This window comes from Natator depressus, chromosome 8 (genome assembly GCF_965152275.1).
Source record: "Natator depressus isolate rNatDep1 chromosome 8, rNatDep2.hap1, whole genome shotgun sequence".
NCBI classification, from domain to species: Eukaryota; Metazoa; Chordata; order Testudines; family Cheloniidae; genus Natator; species Natator depressus.
The window spans coordinates 43,707,293-43,723,366 of NC_134241.1; the positions used below are offsets into that span (position 1 = coordinate 43,707,293).

The 16,074-nt window shown below is 48.2% G+C and overlaps 1 protein-coding gene across 3 annotated transcripts in view; it reads left to right on the forward strand.

Annotated features, from left to right (window-relative positions):
• NOTCH2 (notch receptor 2) overlaps nt 1-16,074 on the forward strand; it is a 132,753-nt gene that overhangs the window by 33,719 nt on the left and 82,960 nt on the right. For all 3 annotated transcript variants that reach the window (XR_012640536.1, XM_074960858.1, XM_074960859.1), the window contains exons 4-5: nt 404-739; nt 8,333-8,455. Coding sequence is in view for 2 of the 3 variants with exons in the window: in XM_074960858.1 (XP_074816959.1) it covers nt 404-739; nt 8,333-8,455 (459 nt within the window). In the remaining variant the exon portion in view is untranslated. The remainder of the gene's footprint in view (nt 1-403; nt 740-8,332; nt 8,456-16,074) is intronic.

The window sequence follows — 16,074 nt, forward strand, 5'->3', positions numbered from 1 at the left end:
CTAACTGAGCAACTTTAGTCAGCAACAGCTTTCTGTAGGGAAGCTTAATTCTATGTCGAGGGGAAATTCGGAAACCTGTTTTTATCCTTGAAGACCAGGTGGGAGAGGAGAGTAAATGTCAACAGTGCAGTATCATTCCAGCTCATTGATTACTTCTCATAAATCGTAGGGTTCTCTATCTTGCAGCTCCCACCTAAACAGGTTAGAACTAAATCAAATTGGTGCTTGCAATGGGAAATGCTTGTGTTTTAGATCTAACTGTAACATGGTAGAGTACACAGTTGGTGTGTGCAGAAAGACATCTCAGCTTTGGGGTGTCATGGGGATGGAGGGAGAGAAGTCTGCATCTTCCATCCAAACAATTTCTGATTGACAGAAGTTCACACATGTCTTGGTCCTACAGGAAAGGACTGCCAGTGGATTGATGCTTGTGTGTCTCAGCCATGTGCCAATGGAAGTACGTGCATCACATCTGGAAGTGGGTTCTCCTGCACCTGCCCAGCAGGCTATATTGGCCCAAAGTGCGAGATGGATGTAAATGAATGTGCCATACCAGGACAATGCCAACACGGTGGAACTTGTCACAATTTGCTCGGTTCTTACCAATGCCAGTGCAAGCCAGGCTTTAGAGGACACCGCTGTGAGAGCACCTATGTGCCATGTTCACCATCGCCATGTATGAATGGAGGGACATGTCATCAAACCAATGACTTTACCTATGAGTGTAACTGTCTGCCAGGTAAATACTTAGTACTTCCCAAAACCCAGCTGGAATGCAGTGGTGAAGCTGGGAAATCAAGCACTTAAGTTTTGGTTATTTCTGATATATGGTCCTCGTACAATATTGGAGTGATGTGGGGGCTAGAACAAAAGGAACATAAGTTTGGATAAGGAAGGGAGCTGAGATGAAGGCTTATTTGCGTGGGCTCACTGTTTCCTAATATGAAAGGGGAGGAGTCTCCTAGTGATAGGGAAGGAGAAAGGGGTTAAAGATCACAGGACTGGAAGGGTCATGGTAAGAAAACATGGGTGGGTTCTGGGGCCCAGGTGAAAAGGCTGAATATGTCAGTTAATATTGAAGAAACAAATTGCTCAAATTTACTGACGTCTGAGACAGCTTGATTTCTCAGCCTAGTGTTGCTTTCATGTTAACCTATTGCCTTTTAGTTTCCCTCTTTTTTTAAAGAAAGACTTGGTTTATGGTTAGCAGGCTCTGCAGGCTTCATCAGTGAAGCTTCAGTTCCTTGAACTGGAGCTATTTGACTTCTGTGGTGCCCAATGTTTTGTTATGCCTTGTGCTAAAACAGGGGTGAGCAAACTTTTTTGGCCCGAGGGCCTCATCAGGGTTGCAAAACTGTATGGAGGGCCAGGTAGGGAAGGCTGTGCCTCCCCAAACAGCCTGGCGCCCGCCCCCTATCTGCCCCCTCCCACTTCCCACCCCTGAGTGCCCCTCTCAGAACCCCTGACCCATCCAACACCCTCCCCCGCTTCTTGTCCCCTGTCTGCCCCCTCCTGGGACCCCCCGTCCCTAACTGCCCCCCCCGGACCCTTATCCAACTCCCCTCCCCCTCTCCCTGTCCCCTGACTGCCCTGACCCCTATCCACACACACACCCCCTGACAGGCCCCTCAGGACTCCCATGCCTATCCAACCCCCACACCGTTCCGAGTCCCGTGACTGCCCCCCCCAGAACCTCCGCCCCATCTAACCGCCCCCTGCTCTCCGTCCCCTGACTGCCCCCCGGGACCCTCTGCCCCTTGTCCTACCCCCCCTGCTCCCCGCCCCTTACCATGCAGCTCAGAGCAGCAGGAGCTTGCAGCCCTGCCTCCTGGCCAGAGCCAGCTGCGCTGCCTGGCAGGAGCAGCGGGCCAGAGCGCTGGCGGCGCGGCGAGCTGAGGCTGCGGGAGAGAGGGGACAACAGGGGAGGGGCTGGGGGCTAGCCTCCCCAGCCGGGAGCTCAAGGGCGGGCAAGATGGTCCCGCAGGCCGTAGTTTGCCCACCTCTGGATAGAACCATTGCAGAGGAAAACAGAGAACAAGAAGTTCTAAGGTCCTGATCCTGCAAAACCAATGGGACTGCTCTGCTCACATGAGTGAAGTTACCCTTTCTTGCAGGGACGCAAGGTTGGATGGGAGCACATTGCACCTTTTCCCCGCAGACCAGTGTTATCTGGTTAAAATCTGGACCTTAAATATAGTCAGGAAATGACAACATAGTTACCAGAGTAGTGCACCCACATATCATTTTGATAGTCACTGTTAATGTGTCTCATTACACAACATGTACAGTGTGGGTGAGTTCTAGTTGCTGTGAGAGCCTTTCCTTTGTATGTCCTGACTGACATTCATGTCTAAATTGGCAGTGTTGTGTTGTTGTAACTTGGTTTACAAAACTTCCCATTTAAAAAAAAATCAAAAGGGAAAAAAAGGTTGGTGAGCCAGGGTACTTCCACTGACTGCCCAGGTGAAGGCAAAAGCATCCCGGCATTCCTCACCCCAGTGCAACTAAGGCACCAAGAAACGTCCTGATGTTTTGGGAGATGATTCCTGGTGGCCTGAATTCTGACCCCTTCCGGTGGGAGGAGCGGGAGGGAAAGGGGCCAGCAGAAGAGTGTGAGGAACCAATGGAGAGTTGAGGGAGAAGCTAGAAAGGCTTGAAAGCAAGGAGTAATGGCTGAGCAGTTACAGTGGTGTCAATAGTATTCTCTTCAGTGATGCAGCTACTCTGAATGCACAGTATAGTTGATTGTAAAACTTTTAGGTTCCCAACTCATATGTGTGTGTTTATATAATCCAAATGTTGCAATTACTTAAGTCACATAGCTGAAATCAAGGGAAATTCCTGCATTCTAGAGGTAAATTTACCAAAAGCTATGCCAGTGTAAACACTTCTTATACTGGTATAATTTCATCCACACCAGAGGTTGTACCAGTTTAACTAAGTTTTTCTCCAGTTTTAGTCAAATCGGTACAAAAGCTGTGTAGACAATCCCTAATTCTAAACAGATGGAAAGTTTCTCAGGTCAGTCAGTTTTAGTAAATTACACTTATGAGAGATGTTTAACTTGCAGCATTTTAAACTCCTTTTAATTGTGGTGAGAATGAGTTTTATAGCTGTAAATATCTGACAAATAAGGAGTTGACTTGGCAACAGAATGTTAAACAAGTCAATAGAGGAAGTTCGTGGCTGGGAAAGTGACTATTCATTGTTATCCATCACAATAATTACCCATTTACTAAGATAAGAACCCTAGGGAATTCCAAGAGCTTGTCCAGGAAAGAATCTGTCAGACTAGAACAGACTGTGTGTGAGAACTGGAATACCTTGTAAAGAGAGGAAATAACTTCATGTGTTTGTTAGCACTTCGTACCATGTCATACAACTGTGGCCTCAAACTGCTCTTTATTTAAAGCAGAAATCCTAGAAATGTGATAGAAAAGTCATATTAAATAGAATGGTCTATCCTGCCTGGTGTGATGCAGGGCTTTTCCTGATGTATTGGTAGACACTAATCTCTCTAAAGGTATGTTTACACAGCCGTTGGGAACATATTTCCCAGTGAGAGTAGACAGACGTGCTAGCTCCACTCAAGCTAGCATGCGAAAGATAGCAGTGTGGCAGCAGCACCATGGGAAGTGGCTTTGGCTAGCCACCTGAGTATGTACCCAGCTGCAGGCTGGTCCCAACAGGGCAGGGAGACAGAAAACATCAGGTGTCTGGATGCAGCAAAATAATGAATTCTGTGGCATCTTGGAAAAATACTAAGTGTTGTAGCTGCAGTGTCAGTTCATGGGGCCCTGAATGACATGAATGGGGGGCAGTTTGCTCCTCTGCATTAATTCAGACTTGTGGCAGACTCAGGCAGGCATAAATGCATTGTTTTACATGCTGAGAACTTCAAACATGCACCTTGACCAGAAGGGCTAGAAATCAAACTTTTAACAATTAAAGCTGAACTTTAGGACAATTCTGCAGCAAGTGAGTTCTGCTACAAATTCAGCCACAGTATTGCCGAGTGTATACAGCCTGAAATAGGAATAAAAATCACACTTCTAAAGTTTCAGCTATATTTTATAAGGATTGAAATAAAGAAAATTGGATGGGGCATTTGGGAGATCAGAAGTTACCAAAAAACTTGACCACTTGCACTTTTGGAGCTGGAACTCCACAAGAGTGTGGACCTTCATGCTTCACATCCATTTTGATCTGCTGTCCTTGGTAAGGTGCATGGGGCTTTTGACTAAGCTTGGTGGTTGAGGCTGGTGGTTTCTATTCAAAGCCATTTCCATACACTTTTAAAGCACTGCATTGCTCAAAACAGTACCTGACATGTGCGTGCTATAGGAAATGTGTACTAGGAGATGTGTGCTTTAAAAATATTTAGGATGCTATGCACTGCTTGTAATGCCTGTTTGAAGTTGGCACAAGCTTCGTAAAGTGCACACAGTACTTTCGTTTTATGCTGAGTTGCTGTATTGACCTAACTGACATGCAGCTTCCCTAATGATTGTTGTCCTGTGTTGCTGGCATCAACAAATAAATGCAAGGACAGGACCCAGTAGTTGGTAAATTATTCTTTTTCCTCTTCCACTGGCTGCTCTTAGTAGTATTCTGCAGGTGTTATTTACTTAGACCTCAGAAACCCTCTGCAAGTCAGGCAGATGTGGATATCACTATTTTCCTATGAAGAAACTGAAGTACAGAAGTCACTTGCAGCGTTGCCTTTGGCAAGTCAACTATGAGAACTAGGGTCACTATTAATTGTGGTAGTGCCAAGGGACCAGCCAAGGACAGGGCCCCATTGTACTAGGCACTGTACAGACAGCAATAGTACACAATCTCTGCCCTGAAGCATTTACCATCTCCATAGACCAGACAAAGGGTGGGGGTAGAGGATAACGTACAAGCATAGTGATCAGTGTGGTGGCCTGCAAACATCCGGTTACTTCCACAGTTTTTCTTTTAACTTTTTTGGGGTTGAGGTTTAGTGAGGAGATTTGCTAAACAAAAAGAGGTGGGAAGGTATGAAGGGCAGGAATGGAGACAGGCTGAGATGAAAAGACTAAGGAAGAGGGGATTGGAGCAAACAGCCAGTCTGCACAGCAATGTCCAGTCAATCCTGTAGAAAATAGACCTCAATGTCTGACGTCCCCTGCTTCTGCAGCTGCTCTACTGGCTTTGGTCTGTGGCTGGCACCTCCCTGCACTTTCTTCCCCACAGCCATGTGGCCCTGGGGAGAGGAGTTGCCACATTGTCCTAGTGCCCCAAAAGCAGGGTTTCCCCTACATAGGTTTGGCCTGGAAAGTGCTGGGGTGAATGGGGCTTGGTTGGGCCCCATTTTACCCGAGTGTAGCAGTACCTGCTTAAATTGCTTTTGAGGCTGCTATCTGTTTGCTAGATAGATTGCTAATCTGCTAGATCAGTGGTTCTCAACCTTTTTTGGCTCAGGACCCATTTGTAAATGTTTATGGCCTGTCACAACCCAGTAAATAGTCTGGGGGTGGAGGCCTTGGGGTGGTTTCAGTTGTATTCTATCCACTGGCAGAGTTGGGTCCTGCCTGGCACTCAACCCACCCATAGTCAGAGGCTCCTGCAGCTCCTGTGCTGTGAGCCTGGCTGGGTTTGGCTCTCTGCTCCAGGTGTTGCAACCTCTGGGGTTGCAGCACTGCTCAGGTTTGGCCCCGCTCCTCTGACAGGACCAAATTTGTGTGAGTGGAGTTGTGACCTGGTTCATGGGATTGCAGGGCCACTCACTCAAATCTTGCCTACCCGGACTCCCATTGTCATGACGACTGGGCCAAACCAGAGTGGCGTTGGGACCCCAGAGGTTGCAGTGCCTGGAGCAGGGAGTGAGCCCAGCCAGCCCTGTGGGACAAGGAGCCACAGGAGCTGCCACGTGGCCCTTTGAAACATTCTGGTGATCTAGTTTTGGGTCTGACCCACGGGTTGAGAAACCCTGGACTACAATACAGCTCTCAACCTTGGTTTCATTTTGCCTATCTGTATAATGGAAATAGTGATTTATTCCCCTCACAAGATTTCCCAAAGGACTAAACAGTAAATGTAGTGTAGGATTCAAACATGGGACGTGCTCCATGATTTAATAGCTTTCTTCTGTTTCTGTGTTTTTTACTCTTTAATTTTACACACACATCAAAGCACCTGAAATTCGTATGAGGTACAGTGGAATTGCTAAATATACAGTTCTCCTCTGGGCCTTACCCGTTAGAGAACGGGGAAAGTCCTAATGCCACCAAAGCCAATGAAAGTTCCTCATTAGCTCTGGGGGCTGGCACTTTAGCTTTTGGAGCTGATGGTCCTGGGTGTGTTTGCTGCTCATGTTGGTTGCATGAGTGCAGCATGTGAACAATGATCTTGTCTTCTTACAAAATAATTTTACCTGGGGAAGTTTGGGGGTGCACTCAGCATTCATGAGATGAGACAACTGGAAAAATCAGGGGTTGGAAAACTTTTCCAAACAGCCTAATTTCTGTGCGACCTCGAACTCAAAAGCAGGTTGGCCTGACTCACCAATGCAGAGGTGGCCAACCTGAGCCTGAGGAACCAGAATTTACCAATGTACATTGCCAAAGAGCCGCAGTAATATGTCAGCAGTGCCCCATCCGCTCCCCAGCCCCTCCTCCCTGCCGACAGCCCCCACCAATCAGCGCCTACTCCCCCCTCCCCCCACCCACCACAATCAGCTGTTTCACATGTGCAGGAGGGGGAAGGAGCGAGGGCATGGCAGGCTCAGGGGAAGGAGCGGGGGCCTTGGGGGAAGGGATGGAGTGGGGGCAGGGCTTGGGGCAGAGCAGGGGGTTGAGCAGTGAGCACCCCTCAGCACATTGGAAGTTAGCATCTATATCTTCAGCCCCGAAATCAGTGCCTAGGTAAGGAGCCGCATATTAACCTCTGAAGAGCTGCATGCAGCTCTGGAGCCACAGGTTGGCCACCCCTGTTCCAATGTGTCTTAGATGCCTGGTCCTGTGAGTACACTTGTGAAACCTGTTCAGTTTGGGATTTATTTGATCTAATGTTCACCATGCTCTGAAGTCTGTGAGGTGTGGGAGCCCATGACCATCACTTCTTGGGAGCCTTCTATCAGATACAGGGAGGCACTGCTGCAGAGCTGGCATCAGAGCTACACCTTTCTAATCTAGCTCTGAGGTGTCCACAACAGAACACTGACACTCGAGGGGAAGAGTGCATGCTCTGGATGAAGGGGTTGTGTCATTGTAATAATCCAAAAATCCTCAGAGACTAATCTGATTTAAAAGCTATATATTCTGGAATTGTTCACTCCAACCACATTGAAATGCAGCCTCCTTTAGTACAAGAAGTGAAGAATGCCTTATCCAACAGAAACTGCAGGGTGATTTTAAGTAGGCGTGATGTGAGTTGGAGTTTGGCTGGGGTACAAGGATAGCTTCCTATGAGAAGTGCCTTGGGTTCTTCAGGCACCCTAAGTGGTCAGGGCATGAAAATCAAATTGAGGAGGGTACAGGTGGGTAAGAATGGGGAGAGAATACAAGCAGGAAGGAGTCCCCAAGCAGGAAGGCTATTCTGCACTGGCCTGGAACATAAAAGGCAACTAAATATAGGGGAAGGGAGGAAGAATGAGCCAAACCAGCCAAAAGGAAAGAGAATAGCTAGTGAGAGAAACTAAAATGGAAAACAGGAAAGGTTTATAAAAATGAAGAGAACAAGCCATTCATGTGCATGCCATGTTACATAAGTATTGTTGTTTGCAGAGGCCAGCTGCAAGCCCTATAACTGTAAAGACCGGGGGTGGGGGGGCGGGGCGAGGGTTGGGAAGGTGGTTGCAGACTTTAAGAGGCTACCTGAGTTTTTATTGAGTAGTAGTTCTTCTTTCAGGATTTAGTTTATGTTTGGGTGAGAAGAAGCTAACCCAAGTAGACACACCTGGGAGCCGGGTATTATCAAGAGGCACTAACAGCTGCTGCAGCATGTTTCCATTAAGGCAACAGGGAAGTCTATAAAGAGAACAGAGAAAGATAGTAGGGGACCAGCCACCAGGTACTGCCTAGAATGGGGCCAGTCAAACTGCTGATGTTCATAACTCCTGGGATATGTTCTTGTTGCTTGGTCCGGCCCATTTCCCCCAAGCCAACCTACCTGTCCAAGCCCTTTGAGCTCAGTAATCGCAGAATATTGTTACTGACAAGTCTTGGTTCAGACTGCTGCTCCATTGTGCAGCAGGGAGCTAGACCAACAGGAAAAGCATGTTAAACACCAGTTCACACAGACAGGTAATCCTCTTTAATGGACCCCTGAAAATAATTTCAGTCTCATATGTTTCAAATTTGGCCAGGCTTTGAAGGAAGCACCTGCGAGCAGAATATTGATGACTGCCCAAATCATAATTGCCAGAATGGCGGGATTTGTGTGGATGGTGTGAACACTTACAATTGCCACTGCCTCCCACAGTGGACAGGTAGGTACTGTGTAACATATTTCTGTTGGGGCTCAGTGGCTCATAGGACTGGGATGCAAAAGCTTTTACTCACCAGTTTAAATCTAGTTTAGGGTGGGAGTGTCTGAAAGCTGTTAACACCTGCTGAGTAGCCTGTGATGGTGAGTGTCAGTGAAATTCTTAGCGGATGGTGACCACATCAAAGCCACCACAACAATGGAGGATTAATTCCCATTTTACCACTGGGTGGTGGTCCCAACAGATCATGGATAAGGTGTATTGGTGAGGGGAAAGAGAGAGAGAATATATAGGAATCATATGTTACTCCTGCTATGCCATTTCTTTTCTATGGCTTGACACCCATTGAGACTTTCACAAGCATTAAATAAATATAAAACAAAAAAATAATTGCACCAAATACATGTGACTGAATCTTCACTTGGATTGTGCCTGTGTGACTACTGCAGGATGCTGTCACTGTACAGCTATAGCACACATTCCACAGCTGCATAAAAATGCAACTGTACTGTGTACAAAGTTGTGTGGTGGTCAGGAAAATATTGTACAAGATGTAAGGGAGCAGCCTACAGGACATGCTGTCTTGTTGAATGGTAAGATGATTCTGGCCCTCATAAAGAGCAAAACTAAGGGTATGTCTACACTACGAAATTAGGTTGAATTTATAGAAGTCGAATTTTTAGAAAGTGATTTTATACAGTCGATTGTGTGTGTTCCCACTTAAAACCATTAAGACCATTAAGTCAGCGGAGTGCGTCCACAGTACTGAGGCTAGTGTCGACTTCCGGAGTGTTGCACTGTGGGTAGCTATCCCACAGTTCCCGCAGTCTCCGCCGTCCATTGGAATTCTGGCTTGAGATCCCAATGCCTGATGGGGCAAAAAACATTGTCGCGGGTGGTATGGGTATATGTCGTCAGGCCCCCATTCCCTCCCTCCCTTCGTGAAAGCAACGGCAGACAATCGTTTCGCGCCTTTTATTCATAGGTTACCCGTGCAGGTGCCATACCACGGCAAGCATGGAACCCGCTCAGCTCACCATCACCATACGTCTCCTGGGTGCTGGCAGATGTGGGACTGCATTGCTACACAGCAGCAGCTCATTGCCTTGTGGCAGCAGATAGTGCAGTATGACTAGTAGCCGTACTCATCGTCTCCTGGGTCCTCTGGCCAGCCTTGGTCAGGTTAGTCGGGGCACCTGGGCAGACATGGGTGCTCCTGGCAGATCTCAGTGAGGTGTGTCGGGGGCACCTGGGCGGACATGGGTGCCCCGGCGGACCTCGGTAAAGTCTGTCGGGGCGCCTGCACATAAATGAGAGTGACTCAGGTCATTCTCTTCTTTAAGTTTTGTCTAATGGAGATTCAGTCCTGCCTGGAATATTGGCAGAGGGATAGCTCTCCCAGCCAGCAGCACCGTCTGCTGCCAGCCTACCCCTCCCTCCCTCCGTGAAAGCAATGGCCGACAATCATTTCGCGCCTTTTTCCGTGCGGGCGCCATATTGCTGTCAGCATCATCATCCACCTGCCGCTTCCGCTCCCACTCTGCTCTCCTGCTCACACCATACCACGGCAAGCATGGAGCTCGCTCAGATCACTGCAGCAGTTGTGACCGCTCTAAACACCACGCGCGTTATCCAGCAGTATATGCAGAACCAGAACCTGCAAAACTAGGTGAGTAGGCGACGGCAGCGCGATGAGGAGAGTGATGAGGACATGGACACAGACTTCTCTCAAAGTACGGGCCCTGGCAATTTGGCCATCCTGGTGGCATTGGGGCAGGCTCATGCCGTGGAATGCCGATTCTGGGCCTGGGAAACAAGCACAGACTGGTGGGACCGCATAGTGTTGCAGGTCTGGGACGATTCCCAATGGCTGCGAAACTTTCATATGTGTAAGGGCACTTTCATGGAACTTTGTGACTTGCTTTCCCCTGCCCTGAAGTGCCAGAATACCAAGATGAGAACAGACCTCACAGTTCACAAGCAAGTGGCGATAGCCCTGTGGAAGCTTGCAACGCCAGACAGCTACCGGTCAGTCGGGAATCAATTTGGAGTGGGCAAGTCTACTGTGGGGGCTGCTGTGATGCAAGTAGCCAACGCAATCACTGAGCTGCTGCTATCAAGGGTAGTGACTCTGGGAAATGTGCAGGTCATAGTGGATGGCTTTGCTGCAATGGGATTCCCTAACTGCAATGGGGCGATAGACGGAACGCATATCCCTATCTTGGGACCAGATCACCAAGGCAGCCAGTACTTAAACCGCAAGGGGTATTTTTCAATGGTGCTGCAAGCACTGGTGGATCACAAGGGACGTGGGATGGCTGGGAAAGGTACATGACGCTCACATCTTTAGGAACTCTGGTCTGTGGGAACGGCTGCAGCAAGGGACTTACTTTCCAGACCAGAAAATAACTGTTGAGGATGTTGAAATGCCTATAGTTATCCTTGGGGACCCAGGCTACCCCTCATTGCCCTGGCTCATGAAGCCATATTCAGGCACCCTGGACAGTAGTCAGGAGCTGTTCAACTATAGGCTGAGCAGGTGCAGAATGGTGGTAGTGTGTGCATTTGGATGTTTAAAAGCGCGCTGGCGCAGTTTATGGACTCAGATCTCCGTGAAACCAATATTCCCATTGTTATTACTGCTTGCTGTGTGCTCCACAATCTCTGTGAGAGTAAAGGGGAAGACGTTTATGGCGGCGTGGGAGGTTGAGGCAAATCGCCTGGCCGCTGATTACGCACAGCCAGACACCAGGGCGGTTAGAAGAGCACAGCAGGTTTGCTGCGCATCAGAGAAGCTTTGAAAACCAGTTTCGTGACTGGCCAGGCTACGGTGTGAAAGTTCTGTTTGTTTCTTGATGAAAACCCGCCCCCTTGGTTCACTCTACTTCTCTGTAAGCCAACCGCCCTCCCCTCCCCCCTTTGATCACCACTTGCAGAGGCAATAAAGTCATTATTGTTTCAAATTCATGCATTCTTTATTAATTCATCACACAAATGGGGAGATAACTGCCAAGGTAGCCCGGGAGGGGTGGGGGACGAGGGAAGCACCGGGGAGAGGAGGGAAGGACAAGGCCACGCTGCACTTCAAAACTTATTGAATGCCAGCTTTCTGTTGCTTGGGCAGTCCTCTGCGGTGGAGTGGTTGGGTGCCTGGAGGTCCCCCCACCGCATTCTTGGGCATCTGGGTGAGGAGGCTATGGAACTTGGGTAGGAAGGTGGTTGGTTACACAGGGGCTGCAGCGGCGGTCTGTGCTCCTGCTGCCTTTCCTGCACCTCAGCCATACGCCGGAACATATCAGTTTGATCCTCCAGTAGCCTCAGCATTGCATCCCGCCTCCTTTCATCATGCTGACGCCACCTTTCCTCTCGCTCATCCCTCCTCTCCTCTTGCTCGTCCCTCCTGTCCTTGCATTCATTTTGTGCTTTCCTGGACTCTGACATTGTTTCCCGCAACGCATTGTGCTGGGCTCTTTCAGCGTGGGAGGCCTGCATGAGCTCAGAGAACATTTCATTGCGAGTGTGTTTTTTTGACTTCTAATCTTTGATAGCCTCTGGGACTGAGATGATAGGGGGAGCATTGAAACATTTGCAGCTGCGGGTGGGGAAAAAAGGGAGATTAGTCATCTTTAAAAAGAGACTTTAAAAGAGATTTTAGAGAACAATGGGTGGATTCTTTCATGGTGAACCAAGCTGTTAACATTACATAGCACGTGTGGTTTCTTTACAAGGTTGCATTTTGCCTCTTATATCGAGGTCCTGCCGGTATGGTGTGAGATCACACACACAGGGCTGGTGGGCAACAGAATTTGGCTTGCAGGCAGACATGGTAAGCCACAGTCTTTTGGCTTCTTTAACTTTCCTAACATGTGGGAACAGTTTCAAACAGCAGCACCCTAATTTCACATACCAAGCACCCGGTGGGTTTGCCCTTTAAAATGGCTTGGCCATTTAGAAGGAGGGGCTGTGGTTTTTGTGCTGCACGTTAACCCAAACCCAACTACTGCCCGCCTCCCTCCCTCCCCCCCACACTGAATTCTCTGGGATGATTGTTTCACCCCTCCCCCCACCGCGTGGCTAACAGTGGGGATGATTTCTGTTCAGCCACAGGCAAACAGCCCAGCAGGAACGGCCACCTCTGAATGTCCTCTTAATAAAATTCCCCTATTTCAACCAGGTGACCATGAATGAGATCACTCTCCTGAGGATAACACAGAGAACGGATGTTGCTTGAATGCCAGCAAACACTGGGACCATATGCTGCCATGCTTTGTTATGCAATAATTCCAGACTATGTGCTGCTGGCCTACCGTGGTAAAGTGTCCTACCGTGGAGGACGGAATAAAGCTGCCCTCCCCAGAAACCTTTTGCAAAGGCTTTGGGAATCCATCCAGGAGAGCTTCATTGAGATGTCCCTGGAGGATTTCCGCTCCATCCCCATACACGTTAACAGACTTTTCCAGTAGCTGTACTGGCTGCAAATGCATCCCAAGTCTTCAGGGCAAATTAATCATTAAACACGCTTGCCTTTAAACCATGTATTATATTTACAAAGGTACACTCACCAGAGCTGCCTTCTCCACCTTCAAGGTCTAGGAGCCCGGGTTGGGAGGATATTGGCTCCAAGGTGATAAACAGTTCCTGGCTGTCAGGGAGAACGGTTTCTCCGCTTGCCTGGTGTGCGCTATTTTCAACCTCCCCCTCCTCATCATTTTCCTCGTCCCCAAAATCCTCATCCCTGTTGCGTGAGACTCTCCCCTTGCAGGAGTCCACGTACAGGGGTGGGGCAGTGGTAGGGGCACCCTCTAGAATTGCATGCAGCTCATCATAGAAGCGGCATGTCTGGGGTTTTGACCCTGAGCGGGCATTTGCCTCTTGGGTTTTTTGGTAGGCTTGCCTAAGCTCCTTAAGTTTCATTTGGCACTGCTGCGGGTTCCTGTGATAGCCTCTGTCCTTATGCCCTTGGAGATTTTTTCAAATATTTTGGCATTTCGTCTTTTGGAACGGAGTTCTGATAGCACGGATTCATCTCCCCACACAGCGATCAGATCCAGTACCTCCCGTTCGGTCCATGTTGGAGCTCTTTTGCGATTCTGGGACTCCATGGTCACCTGTGCTGAAGAGCTCTGCATAGTCACCTCTGCTGATGAGCTCACCACACTGGCCAAACAGGAAATGAAATTCAAAAGTTCGCAGGGCTTTTCCTTTCTACCTGGCCAGTGCATCTGAGTTGAGAGTACTGTCCAGAGCAGTCACAATGGAGCACTCTGGGATAGCTCCCAGAGGCCAATACTGTCAAATTGCGTCCACACTACCCCAAATTCGACCCAGCGAGGTTGATTTCAGCACTTATCCACTCATCGTGGAGGAGTACAGAAACCGGTTTTAAGATCCCTTAAAGTCGGAAAAAATGGCTTCGTAGTGTGGACGGGTGCAGGGCTAAACCGATCTAACTCTGCTAAATCCGACCTAAACTTGTAGTGTAGACCAGGGCTAGGTAAATGCATCAGTGTGATTATGGTGCGGTACCAGCCACTCCTTAGTTTGCAACTGACTTTTAATTAAATGTAATTTTGCCCCCACTTCAAAATCCACCAGTAAAGAAACAGCTGCAAAACTAGTAGACTACATCTGGAGCCAATGTAGAATTTTTCCTACAAATGTAAAGTGAAATGGACAAATTGTTCATGAATTATGACCCTAAACACAGGCTTCTTGTACTCTTGTGGACCTGTAATGCGATTTGCTCCTTAAAAAACAAACAAACAAAGCTTAATTGTACTTTCCTATGAGATCTAGTAATCTTCAAAGCTGTACACTAGATTAGGCCATATTAAAGTTTTTTAAATACGAAAATCTCTGGATCAGCAGCTCAGGCAAGCGTAAGGTAGGGAATTTGGCTGCTGGAGACTGAAGGTTTCATAAAATCTTTCTAGCTTTTTTCCTGGTACAGATAATCAACCTCATTGTAAACCAGTCATAAAGGAGGCTTGTAAATGGAAAATAACTTTCCACCAAAATTGAACTTAATCAGAAAATTTGTTTTTAAGTGAAAACACATCAGCGAGTGAGGTGTCCCACAGCTTGACTTGTAACACTTTTCTCTATGTCCAAGCTTACAAAAAGAGTGGAGGAAAATAATTCATGTTTGAAGAGTGGCTGCCTCTCCTAGCCCTAACCTGCAGGAGACCTGCAGAGCACGGAACTGGAGAGAGCAGGGGCCTTGGAGGGCATGAGGGAGGCACTCAGTGGGAGAACCCCAGTGAACCTTTTGAGCTCTCATGCTTGCCCCACACTGCAGATCTTAAAAGATTTGTTTTGACCTATAGCATCTGCAAGCTTTAAGCTGATTTGGGGGTCCTCCTGAGCCTTAGATTTATGGGGTACCCTTTTGACCCCTCTCATGACACTTAGTAATAGTCCACTGAAGAGGCCACTCTGCCTTGTTGGGGCATCATGAGCTTAGCTAGGCATACAGGTTTGTTGGCAGGGGCTGCTGACTAGCCCATCCTACAGTTCACGTGAGGGAGAGGTTCCTGATAGTCCATGAGCTTGCTAAGGTTTGTGGGAAGGTTGGGGCTATGGTTAAATTCTCAAGGCTTTCAGAGGCAAAGGCTGGAGTTCCCAACAGTGAGCACCTTGGGCTGTGGGCTGCTAGGCTCAGGAAGTTTTTCATGATCCTTCGAAGGCCCTTAAGGGGCAGAAGCGTTTACCCGGGCAGAAGCGTTTACCCAGGCAGAGCCCTCCTCCTGTGTACATCCTAAGGTCTGCAGGAGATGGGTATTCTCTGGAGGATCTTACATGTGCATTAACAAGACTCCCCTTCTGCAAAAGCAAAGGGAAGGAAAGGAATGCTGCATACCTTATCCCCTTTGCTCTCTAGAACCAGGCTAAAATTTTACAGAAAAGGTTTGTGTGGGAATTACCTTCATTTTAAGGTAAAGTTAAGGTTGCGGGCACATCAGAGCTTTGTGTACGTTACCTTTCAAGAACACTGGCATTTTAGACCCTACAGACTTAGACGCTATGAGAATTCAGAATTAAAGCTGAATGTATATGAATGTATACAACCCAAACTGCTTTATCCATAACAAGAAGTTCCACCTTCAGCAATACCTCAGCATTTTCACTGCTACCTCTACTCTGAACTGAGGGCTCGATTCTGTGAAGCGCTGAGGACATTAAGTGCCTTGCATGAGGTATTGGCACCTCACTGAAACAGGTCATATGGCAGGTGGCGATCAGTTATCAGTGTCACTGGACAACAGCTAAAATGTGGCCAGATCTTGTAACTGTAGCACTTACATTGAAAGAGCAAAGGTTAGCAGCTCGCTTCGTCAGGTGCGTGCTGTGGAGAATGCAGGGGATGTTTGTTTTTGTACACGCGGGTCATGGGGGGATGGGTGTTTGTCACTGCAGGGGGTTTTCTCTCCCCCCACCCCACTCTCCTGCTGGTGGTAGCTTGTGTGGAGTGATCGCTCTCCTTGCAATGTGTGTGGTGATCGGGGTGGGCCATTTTCAGCACAAGTCCAGGTTTTTTCTCCCTCCCCCCCAACTAAAACCCCTCCAACGCATTATCAAGGATCTACAACCTATCCTGAAGGATGACCCAACACTCTCACAAA